The 23,512-nt window shown below is 41.5% G+C and overlaps 1 protein-coding gene across 6 annotated transcripts in view; it reads left to right on the forward strand.

The window, feature by feature from the left end:
- Positions 1-23,512, forward strand: part of sez6b (seizure related 6 homolog b) — a 64,690-nt gene that overhangs the window by 14,232 nt on the left and 26,946 nt on the right. For all 6 annotated transcript variants that reach the window (XM_060074856.1, XM_060074852.1, XM_060074854.1 and 3 more), the window contains exons 2-3: positions 12,092-12,751; positions 13,578-13,711. In XM_060074856.1, the coding sequence (XP_059930839.1) occupies positions 12,092-12,751; positions 13,578-13,711 (794 nt within the window). The remainder of the gene's footprint in view (positions 1-12,091; positions 12,752-13,577; positions 13,712-23,512) is intronic.

The following is a 23,512-nucleotide window of genomic DNA, read 5'->3' on the forward strand; positions in this document are numbered from 1 at the left end:
AACCTTGTGATGTGTTGCTGTATCTTCAAAGAGTCGCTAAGGGGCTCAAGTGTTTATATGGGTCGTTTTAGATGACATAAACAAACAAGCTATTCTGTTCAGGTTGGAAGGCTGGAATAGTAGGCTGGAATAGTAGCTACTGAGATTGCTTGATGATTTTACGTACCAAAAGGAGTCACCAAGTGGCTCCCCTCTTTTCTCTGAGATTGTGGTTCAATATTCCTTTAGGGAATACCGGTCAGGCCCAATCCCCGTCTGAGACCCCTGGGAGCCACTAGCTAAAAGGTTGGGCTGCTGGATTAATGAGCTTTAAAGCGGATCTTTAACTTGTACCAGTGTTTGACTTTTTGAGCGTGGCATGACCAGTAAGGTCGTCCCCCGAGGTGCCCCGGTCCGCTCAGTGCACTCTTTAATTAAAGGGAATCATTGCCCAGTGAATGGATCCAGAGGGCTTTACTTAATACATTGAACACAGCTCAATAGCAAACGTGACTCCGTGGAAAGTATTTATATGTGTGATCCCAGGTGCAGGGGGCCATGATGATGACATGCTGATACTGATATGCATTTTCTTTCATAATTGTTTTAAAACCTTGCGACATAGTAACTGTTACACAGGCAATTACCTTCAAAGTGCAACTAGGGGGGGTTAATGAAATCGTTATCTTCGAAACAATTTACATCATGTCTTATTTCAAGGCTCAAGCTCATTGTAAAAGATAGAGATATAATGAAACCTTTGAAAGACAATATTTGGTAACACTTTATAATGAGGTGCCATAATAAATAGCAAACTAGTCGTTACCTAACCCTTTGTTAATATTTGTTAATTGTGACTAAAATATCTATTTGGCACAAGTTAATTGTTTTTTTTCACTGACCACAGAGTGTCGCTGGTTATGGTTAGGGTCGTGGGTTGGGTTAGGTTAGGGCTGTGTTATTGTTAGGGTTAGGGTTAGGGCCGCGTGTTAGGGTTAGGGCCGTGTGTTAGGGTTAGGGTTAGGGTTGTGTAGGGTTGGGTAAGGGCAAACAACTAATATTTAATTAATGATGGAAAAACTATTAACTTGTGCCAAATAGATATTTTAGTAACAATTAACAAATATTAACAAAGGGTTAGGTAATGACTAGTTTGCTATTTATTATGGCACCTTATTCTAAAGTGTTACCCAATATTTTGCAGTAGTAGGCAAAGATCTGTTTTAAGCAAAGATCTACTAAGAGGATTTTTCGACAAGCATTATTAATAGTTCTCTTTCACTGGACACAGATCTGCTGATTGTATCGTGTGTTTATGTGTGTGTGTGTGTGTGTGTGTGTGTGTGTGTGTGTGTGTGTGTGTGTGTGTGTGTGTGTGTGTGTGTGTGTGTGTGTGTGTGTGTGTGTGTGTGTGTGTGTGTGTGTGTGCGTGCGTGTTTCTTTGGTTTTTTACTTTTCAGAAATGATTGCCATTGTGATAAAAAAAAATCCCATGCAACTGCACCACTAAGTAGGGCAATTGTAATGACACAGCCTCCCAATCTGTGGTGTGCCATTTGTAAGAATTGTGTGAAACCCTTTTATCTTCTCCTTGTTCAGCGGGCACAATTCTGACCCTCCAGCAGTCTTTGTGATTGAGTCTTTGGCTTCGGAAAGCTCAGCAGCAAATGTCACAAGCCTCAGTTTTCATTAACATTCCGGTCTTACTCACCAGGCCGTGTGTGTGTGTGTTTGAGAGAGAGTGTGTGTGTGTGTGTGTGTGTGTGTGTGTGTGTGTGTGTGTGTGTGTGTGTGTGTGTGTGTGTGTGTGTGTGTGTGTGTGTGTGTGTGTGTGTGTGTGTGTTTGGAACAGGAGCTGGTGTGGGGGGCCGGGGGGGGGGCTGGATTTGCAGTATCTGGCCTCAGAGGATAATAATCAAATCCCTTTACGCTCCCTGTGTTTACTGAGACAGAACAGCAGCCTCACTTAATGGTTCTCCTTGTTTGGCTCTCTCCAGTTTACGCTGCTTGTGTCGGGGCGTGGAAATCTTGATTGCAGAGTGAAATAGCGAATAACATAGAAAAGCAAATGGAATTTAAGCAATGTGTGTTTGAAAATACAACTGAGATTTCAACAGAAAATAATGCCCTAAACGAAGACGATCAACTCACTATAGTTAATAGAAGTTTTCAATTAAGGTTGCCTGAATAAAAGGGTTTTAATCACGTTCATGGTCAAGCTAAGTCCTGTTAAATGCTGTCAAGCCATTACAGGATACTGTCGTCTGTGATTTCCATGCAGGGTCTTGAAAATTCTTATCGCTGAAATTCCAGTTGCCCAGACTCTCTTTTACATGAACCCTAGTAAATAACTAAGTTGAAAACCAGATCTACACCAATAGGAAGATAATGCTATTGGCCCAGGGGGAAGAGCTATTCCGTATTTCTGATAAGAGCAGTTCTTATCAGATTAACCCTTTGACCCTGCTGAACAGTGAACTGCACAAGTTTACCCCTCAAATGTCCTAAGTGCAAGCAAACATCCTTTTGGATTTTATTTCAATTTAGGAAACCCCAAAAAAGAAGCTGTGTTATACTGAGGCTTTTAAAATAGGTTTTATGCAAAGCAGAGCCTCATATCTATTGCGGTAAACAAAGAACACCTTTTTGTAATAAAAAAAAGGTGAATCGTGCAGTTGGAAGCCGGTTTTGCGACTGATTTATATGCCCTGTTTAGTTAGTCTCAGACCACGGACCTGGTTCACAGCTGGTGATGGGTGCCCTCCCCTGACTGGGAGTGTGTGCGGATGGATGGTGTGCAACGAGCAAGTTAACAATAAAAGCTTATTCTTAAATAATGGCTCAAAAACAATATGAAGTGTCCCAACGGGGTCAACATTATCCCTAGTATAAGGCTCCTCAGAGAAATGTTGATGATGCAAATAGGTTATTATATTTGCTTTTGATTATTTTGGTTCAATTAGATAATATGGCTGGTGCCCTCCATCATTATCACTAGTGATACGCATGAAATATCACTCAACACTGTCAGAAGATTTCATGATGAAAATATGCTGCCTGAGGTAAATTCTACCAGTCTTTACTTTAATTTCTTACAACTATTTTATTTATTTGTTCAGCAAACACTTAGCTCAAAGTCCCTGCGCCACTTTAAAGCACACTTGTGATTGATTGAATAACGGGGCTGATCTTTTTGGTTTGATTTCCAGTTATAGCGCCCCCCTGTCACCAAAGCGGGATTTTACTTTGCAGAGACCTGCTTAAGCACAGTTTCTATACGTCTGCATTTCTTCCCCATTGACTCCCATTATAATAAATTATCAATGGAACATTTGCTGAAGTGAACTGGCTAATATAATACTAATATCCATTTAGTTATGCCATATAATTTAATTTATAACGCCTTTATGCCAGCTTACTATACAGTTGGCAAAATGAAAACCTCATCATCTTTAGGAGGAGATAAAATATAGTCACATTTTAGAGGCCTAGATATTGCTCATGGCTTTGAGACATATCAAAACATAAAACACTGTGTTTGCAGGGATGAACCATGAATCAAATTGCTTTACTCCCCAGAGTTTTTTTAGTTTTCTCATGATTTGCTGCTTTATGGTTGTCAGTATCTGGTGAACAAGTATTTATCTATTCGTGATAGAGTGCAGAAGTGGGCCATTGGTCAAAGTGATGCTGACATTACATTGTGCGTGTTTGTGTGTGCGTGTTTGTGTGTGTGTGTCTGTGTGTGTGTGTGTGTGTGTGTGTGTCTGTGTGTGTGTGTGTTTGTGTAATTGTGTGTGTGTGTGTGTGTGTGTGTGTGTGTGTGTGTGTGTGTGTGTGTGTGTGTGTGTGTGTGTGTGTGTGTGTGTGTGTGTGTGCGCGCGTGTGGGATGCTGCACAGTATACCCAATTCAGAAACAGTTGACTGAGTCAAGATTGGAAGAGATGGGAAGACCTGAATGTGGTAGGCAGTATACTGACAATCGCTGAAGGGGATGGTCTTTTTTCAGTTTTCTGGCATAATGCCGATTGGACTAAAGAGCAGAGGTTCTCCAAACACAACATTTTATTTCAAATCCAAAAGCAATTTCTAATGAAATGACAGCATGATATGTATTACAAAAAAAATAAATAATAATAATGATTTTAAGTTGTATGTATATGTTAACAGCCAGCTTAGCAAGTGACTTTAGCAAGGAAATGTACAGTGCACCTTTGTAGTTCCCATTTAAAGAGAAAACATGTCTAACAGAATTGTAATCAATAGCTGCTTTTTGATAGAAAGTTACAGTGCTACCATGAAACACACACTGACTGTATTATAATTGGTTAAAGTATTGTATTTGAACATCGTTTTCTGTAACTTCAATTATTTCCTTTAAATTTGAAAGGACATTTTACCTTGTTGTAAAACAGGATTAAAAATAGGGGCCATATTGTAGTGATTTATTTAAGAAGCTAATGCAAAGTAAATGCATATCTTGAAGTGTTTTTGAGTGTACCAGATATTCTTCAGACAGGATGAGACTAGGACCGAGGACAAGCACCTGCGCAGCCTCCTACAACATCAAATCAACCAGCAGCACAACAAGCTTATTGAATTAATGTAAAAAAGCGAGCCAGGCCCCCAGCTCAGTAATTATAAATCAAGAGCAATCAGCAGAGCATAATTGATTCAGTAATTGTGTTTGCTTTCTTGAGCAAGGCCCAAAACTTTCCCAGCATGACTCATGGTAAGATGCCATTGCTGTCACAGCACTGCATCAAATGTTTTGTCAATATTTAAACATTGAAGTTAGTTAAAAGGTTCCTTACAGCAGAAAATATTATTTTTCTCAACAATGTTAGGACTGGTTGAGGTACTTCATAAATGCTATCTCAGAATAAATATCTCATACATGCTATCTCAGAAGAAATATCTCATATATAAGCCATCTCAAGTTGTCTCAGATGTGTCATCCCATACAAGCTATCTCAGAGTAGCTATCTCAGATCAGTTTTCTAAGAGCAGCTATCTCAGATCAACTATCTGACAGGAGCTATCTCAGAGGAGCTATCTGACAGGAGCTATCTAATATCAGCTATCTCAGAGGAGCTATCTAACATCAGTTATCTCACAGGAGCTATCTCAGAGGAGCTATCTCAGAGGAGCTATCTCAGAGGAGCTATCTCAGAGGAGCTATCTCAGAGGAGCTATCTCAGAGGAGCTATCTCAGAGGAGCTATCTCAGATCAGCTATCTAATTTCAGCCATCTCAGGCAGGCTCACCGTTTCACAGAGACAAGGGACTCAAGGGCGTCAAGATTGCATGCCCACCTCCAATTGAATCAGCCCCTCCTCGGTCTGGTTCTGGTTATCTGGAGGGCTGACAGAAATAGTCAGGTTCTGCCGCTCCAACGACTCTGCCATCGCACCCGATAGGAGCGACAGGGAGCAGGCGAGCCTCATGATCACTCACAGGGACAGCCCTCAGCCCTGCTGCACTCTGGCTAAGGAGACAGTCTCTCTTTGTCTCTTTCATCCCTATGAGTTCTACATGACACATATGTCTTTGCTCTTAATTAACGCATTATTAGCTCTTATTATGCATAGTTGATATTTATTATTCATGTATATTTATTTATTTTCCTGATATCTGTCCTGATATTTATATATATGTTCTTTCATTCTACTCTTTTTCTAACACTTTAACCAGGCACTTCAATTTACAACCTGTCAATTGTGGTTGAATTCCTTCCCGAAGCCAGTACAACTTGCTCATGGTTTTTCTTGGAGACTAATCCCCACTGCCATCTCTGTCCACACTTCATGGCTTGGATGCACATGGAAAAATCAAGGCCAGCACCATTTTTGTGCTTGAGGAAAGCAAAAATATTGTAATGTAAAACAATATTGTAAGGTATTTTTTCCTGTTCAATGACCCTTTTCTGCCAGCAACATCAAGCTCCATCTGAAGTTCAGAGGCCCTGATGCTGCTCTATCCTCCCCCTCTCTGAGTAGCTGCATGTTGACAGTCCCTTACGTTCCCCTTCCATTTCACACCTGTCATCCCACATGAGCCATCACAGAGCCAACAGCCTGCACAGTATGAGCCAGTGGTTCCCATCCTTGGGGCCGGGACCCCACTTGGGGTCCCAACTCCCATGATATGCATATTGGGACAAACATGGAAAAATTGGGGTGAGAAATATCAAAAGTCTCAATCATGCATCCGAAATCGTGTCGTGGTTGGTGATGTTACATTTTTATGAATTTATAAGTTCCTTTGTTTCCGCCATTTATATATATGTATATGGCGGAAACAAAGGAAATGATAAATTCATAAAAAAAATACTATAATAATAATAATAATAATAATAATAATAATAATATTTTTTTTCCAATAAAACATTGATAAAAGGCAAAAATAAGACAATGACATTGGATAAATACGCTCAAACAGTGTGAATGCGCTTTGTTTGCTACTTAGGAATACGGAACCAGCATCTGGAACCGTACAGTCATGTGAAACATGTCAGAAAGTCATGGTTTTCGACAACAACTTGTATTCCCATTAGACTGGTTGAAACGTCAAACTGTCGCAGTCTAACTCCTTCACAACAGCATTGATTTGCTTTTTTTTTTCTGAATCTCTGTCGTCGTCAGCCTCAATCACCCGTGGCCTTGGCTATTTCTCTGCTCTGGTCTGCTCCGGGGGCCACTCGGAAAGAAAGGCTCTTCCCTCGACCTGTTGGAGTGGAGTGGACCGTCTTGCGGGCTTATCGCGGGTTGTCGGAGAGCAGTAAACACTCAGTTTCATGGCTGTCAGTTGGCTGAAGGCGGTCAGCGGTGTGGAACGCATCGCAGAGTATATCAGCCACGTCCCCAAGAGCGGCGGAACAAGCGGGCTTCCTGAAGCCGGGGTGCTCAGGCACTTCTACATTCCGCTGGCCATATCCCCGGGAAATATTGCCACTGCTTCTGAGTCTGCTTACATCGTGGTTTCCTTACCTTCGGTCCTTGGGAGTTGAGAAATATATGAGAATCACTCTTGTGTGTGAACACATGTTTTACTGATTGATATTCAGACGTTTGTGATTATTATTATTTATATTTTTCCTCAAAGAAACAAAAGTGCCATGCTGCTGGCTATAGCAGGATGATCATGTCCACTTATTCAGTCTGTTGACCTCGAACCATACAGAGTGCTCAATTAATATGTTCCTTTCCTTGTTTCAAGAAAGATGTCCTCCTCGTTTTCTACTATGTACTTTGGCTTCTCTTGTGTATCCTAGTCATCCAGATTCAGCTTGGAAAAGCGCAGACCCAATATTCACTTCCTAAATGGTACAGACAGCACAATTGATTTCAGGCATTGGAAGACAGTATCTGTATGTTTTGTCTGCCAGAGAAGGGAGTTGAAAGGAAAGTGGGCTACATATATGTGGCTGCAGAGACTTTGCCTGGGTGGATGCTGCCTAGACTTGTGTATCAGCAAGGAACGCCATCCATTTCAACCAACGTCCACAAGCTCCACCACACTATTGACTCCCAAACCCAAATGACCAAACAAGATTCTTGACAGACATTTATATATGTTCTTGTTGTGTTGTGTGCTTCGAGATGTAAAATGACACCGTGTGGTTTGTTGTGCTTGTTTAAGAATTTGTGTGTTCCCTGTTTGATTGTGTGTGTGTGTTCATAATGGGTTTGTGTGTGTGTGTGTGTGTGTGTGTGTGTGTGTGTGTGTGTATGTGTTTATGTGGGTTGTGTGCGTGCACAGGTTTTTGTCAGGTGATCCATCAGATTGTAATACACTGAGCAGCTGTGGTGGTGAAGTGCTTGATCTTCTCCTCGGGCTGCCATCCACTGGTAGCCCTCACAACGCTCCCTATATTTCTTCATCTAATTGGATTGCAGCTTGTCAGCAAGTCATCCCTCCACCGCCACACACCGCCTCTGCTGCTGTTTGCTCTGCCAAGTGTTCTCGACTGTGCTCTGCCTACATAACCACACCATCTATCTATCTATCTATCTATCTATCTATCTATCTATCTATCTATCTATCTATCTATCTATCTATCTATCTATCTATCTATCTATCTATCTATCTATCTATCCATCTATCCATCCATCCATCCATCCATCCATCCATCCATCCATCCATCCATCCATCCATCCATCCATCCATCCATCCATCCATCCATCCATCCATCCATCCATCCATCCATCCATCCATCCATCCATCCATCCATCCATCCATCCATCCATCCATCCATCCATCCATCCATCCATCCATCCATCCATCCATCCATCCATCCATCCATCCATCCATCCATCCATCCACCCATATTTCTGTCCATTTTTTCTGTTTATCTGGCTGTTTGTCTCTTACTGCCTGCATTTCTGTATCTGTTCTACAGTCTGCCTGTATTTATGCTCTGCATTTATTTCCCTCCTCCTTCCATGCCTCGTTTTCAGCTTTCCAAGTCTAATCATGTTCAATTGTACACATCTGCCCTCCTTGCACTGAGGCATCACACTTTGTTTTGTAGCAGGGTGTCAGCAGTCAACATGTTGTTTGTTGGTGCTGGTGTATCCAGGGCGTGATGAAGACTCACCTCAGAGTAGATCCACAGTGACAGATGTATCGCAGCTTCCTTCACTCTAAAACAACACTTTAGTGGTACTGACAGACCCGCAGCGCCTGCATACCTGGACCAAGGTTCAGATACATTCAAGAAAATAATTGTTTCACGTCTTTAATGTACCCTTTGAGAAAAAGTTGTAATTGGTCTGTTTGCAAAAACTTGGCTGGCAACTGCCATGAAACTCACAAATGTGTAATATATTGGATGGTTTCATTCCTCACCTTTGCACTTGTAGTGGTTGATGAGTATCATCCACCACACTAACTATTAAAGTGCTTTGAGTGCTTTTTCCATTTAAATGCAGTGAATTATTGTTATAAATATAACAATAAATCACAATTCTAGGCATAACTGAACCGATGGATCCAGGCGTGTCTCATTTTACTTTCTGTGTGCAGTGTTGTTTGTGTTTGTGTTTTAAAACAATTCAAAGGGGACACCGTACACCACAACATGGCATCAAATCATTGAATTGTTGATGATTACGCAGAAACAGCACAGTTCCTGTCACTCTGCATTTTTTTTATGGTCACTGCCAAGCAATAAATAGCATGTCTGGATTACAGTGTGTTATGTGAGGGAAAAGAGTGTCTAATTGCACTGGCTTTGTACAGATTCACAAAGAGTCAGGCGGCTTTGCTAATCTCGGGCTCAAGGCTGGAAGCTTTTGACAAAATAATCAAAATATGGAAAATGCGGAAATGACGAGCGGATTGATTTGGATTCAAACCTTGGTGTTGAGGGAAAATTCTGGATTGTGCTTTTCATTATTTCAAAGTCTCAAATGTGAAAATATTGTTCAATATGATCTCATGTTTTATTCCCCAAATATGATTATTTTCATATCCTCTCCAACAATGGTTGATTTGTAAGGTTGAAACTTTCATGTTTGTTGGTCCTCGGGAATGTTGGTTCATGGACCTGAGATTTTAAACTATGCCCTCAAAGATGCATAAATCATCTGAAGGTGTCTAAAGATTTTCTGTGACAAAATTGTCCTTTGCTTGTGAAAGGTGTCCCGGAGTCTTTTAGGGGCAGACTGTTGTTATTGACTTGTTGTCTTCAAGTTGGAAATCAATGCATATCCACTGATAAGGGCTAGAATGAGATATTGGTCTGCCTATAGTCTTTGTTCTTGGCCATCAAGGAATGGGCAACTGACCTTAAGTGAAGGTATCATGTAGAAGTAGTTCCTCTTTTAATATCCACGCATGGCATGGAGAAATGCAAATGTAAACCAGATTGCACTGCTCTTTTTTTTTTTATGAAAAACTGGGTTTGTCAGAGACCAAAGAGATAACTGTCCCATACGATACACTGAACTATTGACTTGAATAAATATGACTGAATAAAATGGTTTGTAAATGGAGGGTTAGTTGGCTACCTAGAACTATTTACTGTAAAGGCTTTGAAGGTGAATGTCTGGCTATTATTCTGCAGGTGCAGGATCGATAAGGTAAGGGACATTTTTAAGTGGGGAACATTTTGCTACAGGCAACATTGGATCAAGGGCCTGGTTTGTATTCAGTAGGAGAAAAAAAATGACTCTGAAAATCTATTCTGCAGACAGAATTTACAAACACGGTCAGTATTGTGTGTAGAATGTGTTAGCTGCTGCATTATTTGACCAATCCATTCTGCACAAAAAATGATGTAAAAAACAGACTTTTTAAAAAAGCGTTATGTTTACGAATTCGCATCAAGTCAACACAAATACGCATATAAAAACAAACACTGCAAACACTGGAAACACAATCTTTACCTTTCATCCAATAATTATTGCTTCACTCTATCATCAACTGGACTTTTGATATTAACACACACACACACACAGGCACGCACGCACGCACGCACGCATGCACGCATTCACGCACACACACACACACACACACACACACACACACACACACACACACACACACACACACACACACACACACACACACACACACACCCCTACACACACACACACACACACACACACACACACAGACACACACACAATTCTTTCAATCCTTACCCGTCTCTAATTTCACCAATCCCTAGAGGCATGGTTGATTCTTACTTTTGCTTGCTGAATGGAAGAATGAAGGAAATCCTTTTCGATCCTTTCCTTTTCGATCTATTAGTCATCGTAATAGTACCCTCAGCATAGTCTAGTGGGTGCATATTTTACCCTATTTCGTATAGACATGTTGTGGGCCTTCAGGCTGCTATCTGGCTGTGTCTCCCTGCTGGTAACTCCTGTGAACTTTAATGATTGGGATTTGTAATGGGCTCATGGTTGATTCAGTGGGCCAGCTCTGGGGGATCCATCAAAGTAGGCTCTTGTGGCCACATGTCCCATTGTTTTTCAGATTCTGACCCTTTTATGATATAATGTGGAAAATAAATGGCAGAATGATGGTACGTTTGCTTTTTTCAGAGGATGATTCAGATTCAATAATTAATTTGACTTGTAGTGTAATCAAACATTAAAAAAAACACATGTAGATACAGCAGACAGCTCACCAAAAGGAGATCATACTTTATACAACTACTTATAAGAGAGAAGATGGGTACATTACAATATTCACACCTGTTTGCTCTCTGTGGAAAGGAGTTATACCCCACATTCAATGCGGCACATTTTGTCGGGTCTTTTGAATTATGTTCAAGATGCTTCAAGCGACAATGGGCCGGATGTGTCTGGAAGAGGCCTGAGCCGTTACCCTCTCGCTTTGAGAAGAAAAGGAGACGGCTGGGAAGTGGAGCGGCTACAATAACCCGTGATTGTTTGAAGCAGATTGCTATTAGCTGGTAGAGAGGGGGGAGCTATTATGGTGGAAATGAAGCATTGTTAAAGAAACATAAGACTTCCCTCGGCGGATGATAGCCTCCTGAAGGGGTCTCCGATTAGATCTGGCAGGTGCTCTTGGGGAGGGGAGAATGGTTTGTTACGCTACAAGAATATTCCCGGCTCATGAAATCCGCTTAGCGAGGAATATTAAGTGTCATTACAAGTGGTAGTATGGGAGGAAGGAAGCACACTGATGTGAACGATTTAACAAGCGCCGTTCGCCTCGCGCTCTTATGGTTTCCCCCAGAGTCTCGTTGGCCAGCAGTCGACTCATGGGAAGATATCCACAACACAAGTGTGACAGTCGTGTTAAAGTGGAGCGCAGACCAATTTGAACACGATTTAAAAAAAATCCTAGAGTGAACCAAATACTTTACCTCTGTGGTTTGGTGTGCAGCAATGCCGAAAAATATTAATATACTGTTCCTTTGAAGCCCACAGTATCGCAAATGTAAACAATTTGTATCCAATGTGTGCCATGCATAGTATTCCCTTTCCTATCTCTGGAATATACAATCCAATCAATGAATAATAAGAAATTTGAATAAAAAACTGCAATTGATGTCGGCAGAGAATATTATATTTTTATGGCCTGTTGTTGTCGAAACAGATAAACTGAACACCTATATATTTGGATCCACAGCATCCGCCGCTAAGGACCGCCCTGGCCTCTCCATGACCCCGGGAAGCCCCCTGCTGAGGGCCGCCAGCGTGGCCCCCACCACCAAGGACACCAGCAGAAGGCTGCCCATGGTCACCACGGCCCCTCCGCTCAACATCCCCCACCAGCACTCGCCCTATCACAACCCTTCCTCCCAACAGCCCCCGCTGGGCCCCTGGGCCCGGCCCCACTACGGTGAGGGTGGCCGGGGGGTGGGTGACCGTCGCAGTCCCCTTCCCTTTTCCACCGGCCAGTTTTCTGGGGCTCGGCATATGGCTGTGCACGGGAGCGTCCCACGGTTCCCCGTCACTCCACCGCTGAAGAGCGCACTTGCCGGATACGGGGGGGCTCCTGACCGCCCCGACCAGTGGCCCGTCCCCGTCTCAGCGCACACCCCCGGACCCCCTCGTCTTCCAGACCCCTCTGACCGAGCGGCCCAAGTGCAGTTGCGAGACACGGAGCGGCCTGCCCGGGTGTCTCCTAGTGCCACTGCCACTGCCAGCACGACGACTACTGTACCAGGGGAAGACACAGCCGTGGTGGGCCCGCTACTGCTGAGAAAGGGCTCGTCCGCAATGGGCGGCAGCACATCAGCAGGTAGTCCCGGTGGTATGGACGAGGGGACCACCCCACTTAGTCCAGGTAAGAGAAGGGAGATGTGTGCATTCTGCTGCAAAAAACATGAGTAGAACTCTGATGCTTTATTGTGTCCAGAGCAGAACCCAAAATAAGCACACTCAAACTTTTTCGAAGAAATGTTCTAATTGATAATTGCAAAACTAAATGGAAACAATCATTTTTCTTAACATTTTGAATTTGGTTTTGGAATATTTTTATTACCGGTAATCAGATTTGCAGATTTTGACAAAGCAACAAAAACTCAGCAAAATATATTCAGTTTCTTTTTTCACAGTCTTTTCACAAGGCTTTATCCAGTGAGATATGCAAACCAGAAATGTTTTAAACATATGTGGGTGTGTGCGTGGGTGGGTTGGTGTGATACAATATGGCAGTAATTGTATCAGCTCAACACGTAATAGGTTGTTGACAGATGACTTGCATGGAGAGTGTTTGTTTCTTCAGAGGGAAACTCATCACTTTTTAACTCAAGAAAACTCAAGAAACCAAGAAGACCACAACCTGTCTGTTCTGTGCATTAGAAAATATTAAATTTCATCATCTGATTCGATCACAATCATAAAATTTGGTACACAATTCAATCAATCAATAAGCGTAAAGTATTGATTATGCAAATGTAAATTGTTACATGTCTCTATTTTAACATTGAAATCAATGCGAGATTTATACTTGATTCTCACATTTAAATTTGATGCCTTAGCAATCAATCTAACTCTACGTATTCCTTGGGTTTTCAGACTGTCCAGAAGACCTTCTCAGCCTCAGTCATTGTCACTGCCTCAGTCATTGTCGTCCTATTCCAACACATGATATGTCTTCATCATTGCAGCGTCCTGCAACATGGACTTCGGCGGGCCTCAGGGCGTTATCCAGGCTCTGCCACAGGCCATATCTACTGTCCATTCTGCGACCGACTGCACCTACAAGGTCATCGTGTACATGGGCTACGGAGTGGAGATCCAGGTAGGAAGCAGTCATGGGGCTCTCCCCCTGCAGGGATTAAGTGACCACTTCAACTCAAAATTAAATGAAATAGGCCAGAACATGGCTATTCTTGTTCTTTCTCTTCTCATACTATTCACTTTAATTATTCCCACATATATTTTTTAATTGTTCAGATATATCCATTAAATATCAAGTAAAAGTACTTTAACTTAGATTTAAGCACTATTATTTGAGTGTATTTTTAAACGGCAAAGCATCCATCAGCTGTTAGTAATGGAAAGGCTCTGTGAGAATATTTGTTTCCAGTTGGCTGCCTGCCTTTATATGAGACAATTCCGAATTTTGACTGCTCCCGGCTCATTTCTGACAAACCAGGGCATTTCTATTATATAGATTTATATCTATTTTCTGATTGGTTTCGGGAATACATCTTGCCTGACAATCAAAAGTGCAAAAAGAAAAACTCCTCAATGGATGATGTGGAAGGTTGGTTGCTTAGTTTCAAAATGATGCTCTCTGCACAATTTTTACAATCTTAATAACTCTCCTATCGTACATACAGCAGCTGTAAAGCATTATATATCCATGCTAATATATTGATGGCTTTTCTGCAATTGAAATCCTTAATGTGACTTACTGGCATCAAAATCAATAGAAGGATTGCAACCTACGCGCTGTGTGGTCTTTTTTGTATTGATATTGTGTTGCCTGTTCATAATGACTTTGGACAGAATCCAAATTTTTTCTTGTCATGTTGAAATCATTGGTCTCGTTGACCCAGTTGAAATACTGCTCCATGGATTTGCCAGATAAATGTTTGTAGTTAGCATGTTAACTCTTTTAGGAACCCTCTGAAATGACCCTCTCTGGCGATATATTGGGCTCATTCTGTTAATATGATGCGCATGAAGTAAAATCTTTATTTTCACTGTCCTCTGTGCCGTATTTAATGTGACAGTTATAGGATTTAACCAGAGGGATAGCGTTAGTGGAAAGACCTAGAATTCCAGTATGATGATGCTTGAAGTTGCTCACTCACTCAATATACTCATAGATAGTACCCAAACATAACAGTAGAGCAGACAGATTTTAGCAAAATAATTTCTGTGGTTGTTGTTTTGTTTAAAGATAAGCTTCCTCATGTGTTTCTTCCATGCTATCGTTAACAAGGGGCCTTTCTTCTGCACAGTTCCTTCCCCTCTGGTGTGTGAAAGGTGGGCAGAGAAGGGGAGCCACGTAAGTGCTCAGGCAGGGAGGCACATAGCAGGTCTGTCCCCAATGTCACCTCCACAAAACGTGTTTGGCTTATTCAGATAACTGACGGACGCTTCCGGCAATTACAACCACTCCTTCCACTCTGGGGTACTTAGAGTGGCTGTGAGGCGTCTGACCTTTTGAGGGCGGCTGACTCTGTGATTTAAACAGAACCTCTCCCTCTCTACCTGCGCGCCTCCCTCGCCCCGCATGATTAACTCTGAGAGCAAGGCTTCTTCGCCACGCATAAAATATACAATGGCCATTACGCCGGTGACCTTCCGGATGCCTGGGCCAATATATTTATGATATGAAAAACGAATATGTGGTTGCAAATCATCGCCAATGAAGTGTCCCGCTGCTCTGTGTCTCTCGGCTAGGGCGAGGAGAGGGGAGAGGATCACAGGAGGGAAGAAGAAGGAGACTGCCTAGCTGTCTGCCTTGCTTTCATTATTCAGAGTGACTTCCATGTTGGATTCTGCTTAGGTTGTGGACACTAATGAATTGCTCATGGATTATTTGTCCCCTGGCCTTTGTTTGTTTATAGGCCCCTTTTTAAATGCATTGTGGGTGAAATGTATCCCCAGCTTCTCTTAGTTAAATTAGCAAACCGCAAAAAGTGCTCTGGCCCCGGAGAGACAGACAAAAACATTTGAAACGGACTTCAGATGACTAATCTTCAATGAACCCATTGGGTTAACTGCTTTATTATACATTAAGGCTTGGGTTGTAATGTGCCTTATCTACAAATAATACATCCTGATAATGTACACTAAGTCCATTTCTTTGTCCACTGTAGATTGGACAATGGTTAATCACGCAAGATAGGACAGAATTCCTCTTCTGATTGAGATTGATCATTTATAATTGTATTTAATAATCATTCATGCAGACAAATATAGCATATTAATGTTAGATTGTTGAACACAAAGCATGTGGAGATATGGTTCTAATAAAGGATAGAGTGGAGGAAAGGGAGAAAGTGAGAAGAGGAAGACTTTGGACGACTATCCGAACATAAAAGTCCAGTTCAAAGTTTCACTTCATAAATGCATTTAGGGAGATTAATATTGAAGAGTGTTTGACGTAAACATGAACAGACACATTCAAAAGAACGTTTTTGAATCTTATGGATTCTAGCTAAATTTGAGTTGACTTCTTGGTTTTAGAAATGTAAAAAATAATAATTTATTCAAGTTTTATGTTTAAGCAGTTGTCAGGGCACAACATGATGGTGGATAATGTTACATAAGATATCAGGTCAGTCTTAATAAAAGATAACAGTAGAATGGCAATTGCTCTATGAACTATACTTTATAATTTTAACTTTCTTTAGGGCAAGGCTTGATGGAAATTGAATACACTAAACTTTTGTCAATGTGTACAGATTGCAATATTATTATCGTCATCTTCATGTGCTATTCGTTTTTAATATTCAGCACTGTGTAATGCTTAACATCATATGCCCGCATTGGGGTCAATACACAACCACACTACGAATACCCATGCCATGGGGTGCATGTGCATGCACACATGGACACAAACTTATACAGCTCTAATACAACCAAATGTATGAAACTGCTTTTTGCCTTACAGGACATTTAGCTTTTCAACCACTTTTAAGACATTAAGGGCTTAACCCAGGGCCTTAATAAATAATAATATATTGATCTCTGTGGGTGGTACAGTCAAGAGCCGAAAGTACGATTGAGTGCCTATTAAAAAAAGGCACAACCAGACAGACCGGCACTATTCGGCTAAATGATCGAGACGATTCAACCTTTAATCTTTTCCAATACGCCCTTCATAATTTAGTAGGTCTATGCTTTGACACACTGGAAATATAGAAGAATGGTTTTCTTCAAAAATGGTCTAATAAAGCCATGGGTATTGCTTGGACCAGCTATATTGAAATGCAGGGTACCTACATCCTTCCTAGCATGTGGACCATTTTCAGATTGATTAAAATCATTGATAGGGACATTTCGATTGTCCCTTGACATTGGTAAGGACGTGTCCATACCGTTCCACCCTAAACCTACGCCCATGGCCACAGTAGAAATAAAGAACAAGGCCAAGAAACTCGAGAGCTAAGTTTAAAAAACAGTACGAAAATGAGTTGCTAGGACAGGGTCTTTACACAACACTTTAAAGGCATATGTTTTGCTCGGGGGTATTGACTCATCGATCGATATTCTCAATTGCTGTGCCGAGCTAGACACCACCTTAGTTCGATAAAGCAGCAGTTCTATCTTTGGCCTTGGGCCGCTGTAGGGATGGCAGAGATTGATTGCTAATCGTTTGTCACTACAGTGACACCCGGATAGACATAGGGAGCGCTCATTTCTTGTCGGAGTAGTTGCTCTTGTAAGGTAGAACCACTCAATTGGGTGTGCTGCTGGATGGTTGGGCTTATCTAAAGGTGTTTGTGAGGGTGTTAGTGAGACTGTTTGTGAGATAAAAAAAACATTCAAGAATGCATGTAAAATACAACATGCTCCTCACACAATAAACAAGAATGACCCTTGAAGTGACACAGAGCGGTGAAGACAGCGATGGTTGCCTTCTCCTTCAAAGTGTAGTTACAAAACCCAGATGACCTGAGATGGCTTCAATTAGAGCTTTCCTCGCGGAAGCGCTCTCTCATGGCAGCAGGGAACCAGAAGGCCTCGTGACACTGGAGGCACTGCACTCGGCAGGTGAGGTAGACGTCGCACTCTGTGGTTATCTCGCTGTAATTGTTTCTGCCACCCTGCTCCCGGACCTACCAAACGGGTGGTAGAAGTGAGAACACAGAGAGAGACACTGATTGGTGTGGTCGTTTGCATCTCCTCCCACAGCGTGTCCCAGTTGTGCCGGAACAATCTCTTATCAACTTTGCCGAACCCCTCTCTGCAGCAACACACTCAAATGCCTCAGTTCAGCAAAGGCTGTCTAAGATCATTCACGGTTGGGATAATTATGGAGCAGAGATCACACAATCTTCTTGTTAGTCTTGCCTATTTAATCCATCCGGATATACTCAGGTGCCTCATTTCTTCCTGTGAGTGACATTGTTGTTTTCGTTTTTAAAGCAGACACACCATGTGAGGTCACAGGTGTATAAGGCAGAGTGAATCACAAAGAAAAGCATATTCCATAACATCACACACTCCTCTCTCTCCCAAGCTCTCTTTCTCTCCATCTCTCTAATTCTCTCCCTGTGCAGCCTTTATCCCCTCAACTATTGTACCTGCCTGTTGTTGCTTCATGGTTTGAGGTGTTCATGTCGGGAGCTGAGGAAGGCTCTTTCTGCAGTGTGTGATGTGCAGCACTTTGAATCCTCTCCAGTTTTTAAGTATAAGCCACACTTGATGGGCGGGGCTATCAGCATTCTGCAGCCATGGCTGACACACAAACACACACACGCACTCACGCACGCACGCACGCACGCACGCACACACACACACACACACACACACACACACACACACACACACACACACACACACACACACACACACACACACACACACACACACACACACAACCCCCCCCCCCACACACTCACACGTTTGTGTGTCTATATGTGATGAACACATACACAGATGCATTAATATGTTGTAAACAGTGAGAGGCACCTCTTCGTTCCCCCTCCCCTCGCCCTTGGGTTCCTCTCTTGGGATTTAGGAATCTTCAAGACTGCCCATCTCTTCCAGCCCTGATACTGGATTGTATAAGGAGAGAGAAGAAAGACAGTGTCAAGAAGAAGAATGCATTTAAAATAGAGACCAGATAATAGGAAATGACTAAATCTCACTGCATAGAATTTTGAGGGGCCGGTAAGCGACAGGGCTGCGATAAGGAAGAGGAATAAATGGAATGCTGAACAGAGAAAGACAGAGAGGAGCAAAGCAATTGGAGCCCAGGGGGGTGGTGTCAGACATTGGGGTGGATCGATTGTGTGAGGTTAATAAAGTTGCCCTTGGGCTCCGTTTTAGCAGGAGTTGGTCAATACATTAGGCCGATCCGGTGGTATACCCCGCTGATAGGGAGAGTGGTGGATGGCAATACTGCAGACAAATACATGCATCATATGATCAGCTGCTCGAGAATCCTCCCGTGTCCCTGTGACTTCATTGCTGTTAATGAAGCTACTCTGCTTTTGTGTTGTAAATACACTAATACAGCTACTGCTGTTTATTCAGTAAAGACATGGCTAACAAAAGGCTTATCTGCCATATATAGATGTTGGAAAATATACATTTAATATTATATTATTATGATACAGTTATATGAAGAACATATCTAAAACAGACAGGCTTGCTTAACATGATCTTTGGATGGTGTTTGGAATAGCACAATTAATGTCTCTTCGACGTTAATAGAATAAATACTGTTATTGCTTTTGTACTAATAGTACATAAAACATAAAAGGAAAAACATAATTTTGCAGCAATTGTCTAGCGCTTAAGGCGACATGAAATGGATATTTTATTATGTCGTGTTTTTGATCTCACAGTCAATGTTTCTGTTTCTACCAAATTGTTGGTTTCCAAAAAAAGTCCTTCCTTTCATCCTACCAAGCATGTTAATTACATCCAGATTTGATGGACAAGTTATTCAGACTTGGAACCCTTGTCTTACACACACTTGCTATAAACACACCTTGCTCAGCATACCATATTTTGCATTTATTTACCTCTTTATATTCACTAGGTGCTCGGCCGAAGCTCTGCTTTTCCTTTTCTTCCCCTTATTCAAAAATCTATTTTGTGACAAGCGGTTCGGGATTGCATTAATAATGAAATAGCTGTAGACAAGGTTACTGTTAAAAACAAGCTCAGTGCGGAAAAATAAATAGTGTGGATATGGATACACAAAATAACAATTTCACTATTATTCACTGGGGGGAATACCACATCATTAAATGTTAAACTACCAAGAGGATGCTGCATGTTATAATGTATTATTCTTTAAAAGACAAACCCTTCAATTCTTGACCTCGACTAGGCACCGCAGAGGCAGCCCTCTGCCCTTGTGTATTCACGCCAGCCCTGAAATAATAATTCAAATGGTTATTGATGATAAAGAATAGAAAGGGACTCTCCGTGTGACGTGTTCAGTTTCCTTTCAAACAGCCATACCTACATCAGCCCTTTTTTCACACTGTTACTTGTGTGATATCAGTGTCTTTGTGTGAGAGGGTAGAGGGTATTTCCAAGGACATGGATGGATACAGGATATTGTCCACATCTTTTCTCTAAACTGGAGGAGAACATTTTTTCCCAGGCTCTGTTTTGTTCTCTTTCATATCAATTCCATTGCTTGGCCCCACAAAGGCACATCTCAGGCAAAATGGATTTTGTCCCTCTTCGGTCAGATCGTAACAATAGAAAATGGATTGCTTCAAGAAAATGTATAACAATGGAGAATAAATGGATAAATAATGAACTTTTACTATGGATCTTATAACCATTTCCAAATCATAGATATCTCTAGTGCTTAGGCGAAGGTAACTATTTGACACAGTTCCCAGATGTCAAATAGGTACTTTTGTAAGGCTGAGTCTGCGTTCACTTGGTTCAGGCAGACAGCAGACGGACTACCCCTTCTGGATCGCGTGGTAAAACAGTCTGACCGAATGGCACGACAGCAAATCAAAACATGCATGACGATATATTGCTATTGTGATGAAGTATTATTTACAAAGAATGGGGAAGTGTAAACAATTATAATATTTTATTTTTGGACGGCAATGTGGGTGCCGTAACTGTTGCCAGTATTTTCTATCAGCATCACTGTCCGGCTCTGGTCAAATGATATCAGGATTTCTATATACCTTCTGCCTGATCCACGTGAACACAGCAACAGTTTTAGAATGTAGTGGTCTTCACTAAAATTAGTTTTCTTTTTTTACAGTTTCTCTATACTGCAGGCCATTGAACCAAGGAATAGCACATCTTCCCAAGATTCTGCCTTGTTGGCTATTCACAGACTTTACATCTGTAAATAACAGACTCAGAGGAACCCATGCTCTTGTATACCCGCCCCCGCACAATAACAACCACCGCAATAATTGCATCTACGCAGTCCATGATCTGTTTCCTTTTTCTGTTTTTATTTCTGTGATCTTTTCGGGGGTTTGCCGGAACCAGATAATCAGCTAAAAGCTGCTGGTAGAGCATTCACTAAAACGAATGCTTGATACAGAACTACCTAATCCAGACATCTGCCCCGGAATCACCTTGATAGAGGTGGGAAACAGGAAAGGGCGGGGCTCAGAAACAGCAACAATCTCTATGAACCTTTGAAAACCTTTCAGGATTATTATTTATTTTTTTAAATCATGAACCTGTTTGTGACATTTCATGCCCACTGTCATGCCCTCTTTCAGCTGAGTGGCATGAAAAGTTCTAAATTCTTACTTGGGTCATAACCAACCTACCGAATAAATTTGCTATAAATCTGTGCTCAACCTTTTTTTTGATATCCCGGACAGTGATAGTAAGGTACATTGACAAACACACTGACAGGAGAAAACCTCCATGGTAGAGGTTATGAATATATGATATGCAAGCAAGTAGAGGTAAATAGATTTGCTTTTCTTTTCACACATGTTCTGAACAAAGAGAAAAGAAACCTACGAATAATTCAACATGAAAACCCCAATATCCCTGGACAAAGATTATCCCCTCTTCGCTCTGTGTTCGGTTATTATTATTTTACAATTACAAAGTGGAATCTAGATGGAAAGGGGGTTTAGTTCAAAACGTGAGCCGCTTTTACTTCTTTGCCACCAACAAAGTTTGTTGTGTACGATCATTCAAAATGGAACCAGGAGCCTCGGAAGCAGGACTTATTCTTCAGAGGTCTATAGAGCAAGGTAAGTTTTATTACTCTGTTTTCTGGGAATAATTGACACAAGCAGAAACCAAAAACCAGCCGTTTTTTCGTTTTTCCGTTTTGTCCAAAAAAACGAAAATCAAAATTTCAGTTTGTTTATTCGTTTTTTGGTTCTTCTTACCAAAACGAGTTTACCACTCAATATCTGGTTTCCGCCGGTGGGCGGGTCCTCTTGTTGGCTAGCGTGCTTCATTGCCCTGTGCTCTTCATAATAAAAGTTCTTCCGTTTGATAATGTCGACAAAAATATTACTGTATTATAGACACTAGCAGACACAGAGGACCACACCACCCACAGTCAAGACTGACACGGCTTCAAATAACAATAATAGTATTCATAATCATTTGAAAATGAGAAGTTGTGATGACTTCAGTGCAGTTGATATTTAGCCACAGTTAATACATGCAGAGCAGACCTGCGATCGCTGGCTGCTGATTTCCTCACAGCCTGACAGCTATGAGGAATACAAGTGATCACAACACATTTCTGACAGCTGAAAATTGCGCATTTGTTGACCTTTATCCATTTAAAGTAAACAAATAATTTTTTCTTGTTGAAAGATATTTCATATTGTTTTCATATTATTATTTACTGATGGTGTTTACAGAATGCGAGTGCGTGTTATATTGAAAGCGAGGCTGAGTGTGCCTATGAATATAGGCTACAGTGAGTTTTTTAAGGTGCTGTACAAGCAAATCATATTGTCTACTCTGTACAGTGACAGGGAGTGTAAAGTAACCTACTTCATTCAATATCGAATAGGCTACTGTAGCCTACACTATGTACAAATGGTTTTGCTCATGGCAGTTGTGACAGTCGTTTTAACGTGTCAGCAGGCAAGCTTCACTCATTCCAGGATGCATTATGCGTTGTCCTATAGCCTACTTGGAACATGTTTTGGAATGGATCTATAGTAGCGTATAGAAATTTGCTCATAACAGGCCAGCTGGAATACAAAGCAAACTCTTTGTATTCCAGCTGGTTTTTTTGTGATGTTTTATGATGTTTCAATGTTGCGTTGGTAATGTGTTAGACAGCTTAGATGTTCTTAGATGTTTTGTTAACCTGATTCCTATCCCACTCTGTTTAAGTAAAAGTGTGCTACTGCTGCAAAATCTCTTTGCTTTTGTTTTTTTCTTTTCTTTAATGTGTTTGGAAATGACTTTTAATGATGTTAACTAGATCTCATAACTGGCCTAAACACATACAAATTTGTATATACCCTATACCGTTTGACTATAAGACCTCTATAAGAATCTCTATTCATGTAGTCAGTCAATGATCAAACTAGTAGCATGAATATGAATTTCAGTCCAAGCGGGTTAGGCAAGGCAAGGCAATTTTATTTTTATAGCCCGTTTTTACAAACAGTTTGTCTCAAAGGGCTTTACATAGCATGAGCATCATAACAACATCCTCTTCCCTTAAACCCTCACATCGACTGAGTAAAAACTCCCCGGAAAACTAAGGGGAAAAATTGCAGCTGGTTCAGACTGGGGGTGGAGCTGTTAGGGTTGAGGGTGCAGGCAGGCAGGTAGGACCCAGACGCAGACGCTTTAGGGAGAACGGCACTTTATTTATGCCTAAAGGCTAAGGCAAGGAACCAGGGAACTCAGGAGACAACAGGGACCAGGGAACACGCAGGACGAACAACCACAATGACAGCACAAGGAACAAAGG

Source organism: Gadus macrocephalus, chromosome 16, assembly GCF_031168955.1.
Source record: "Gadus macrocephalus chromosome 16, ASM3116895v1".
Classification (NCBI taxonomy): Eukaryota; Metazoa; Chordata; class Actinopteri; order Gadiformes; family Gadidae; genus Gadus; species Gadus macrocephalus.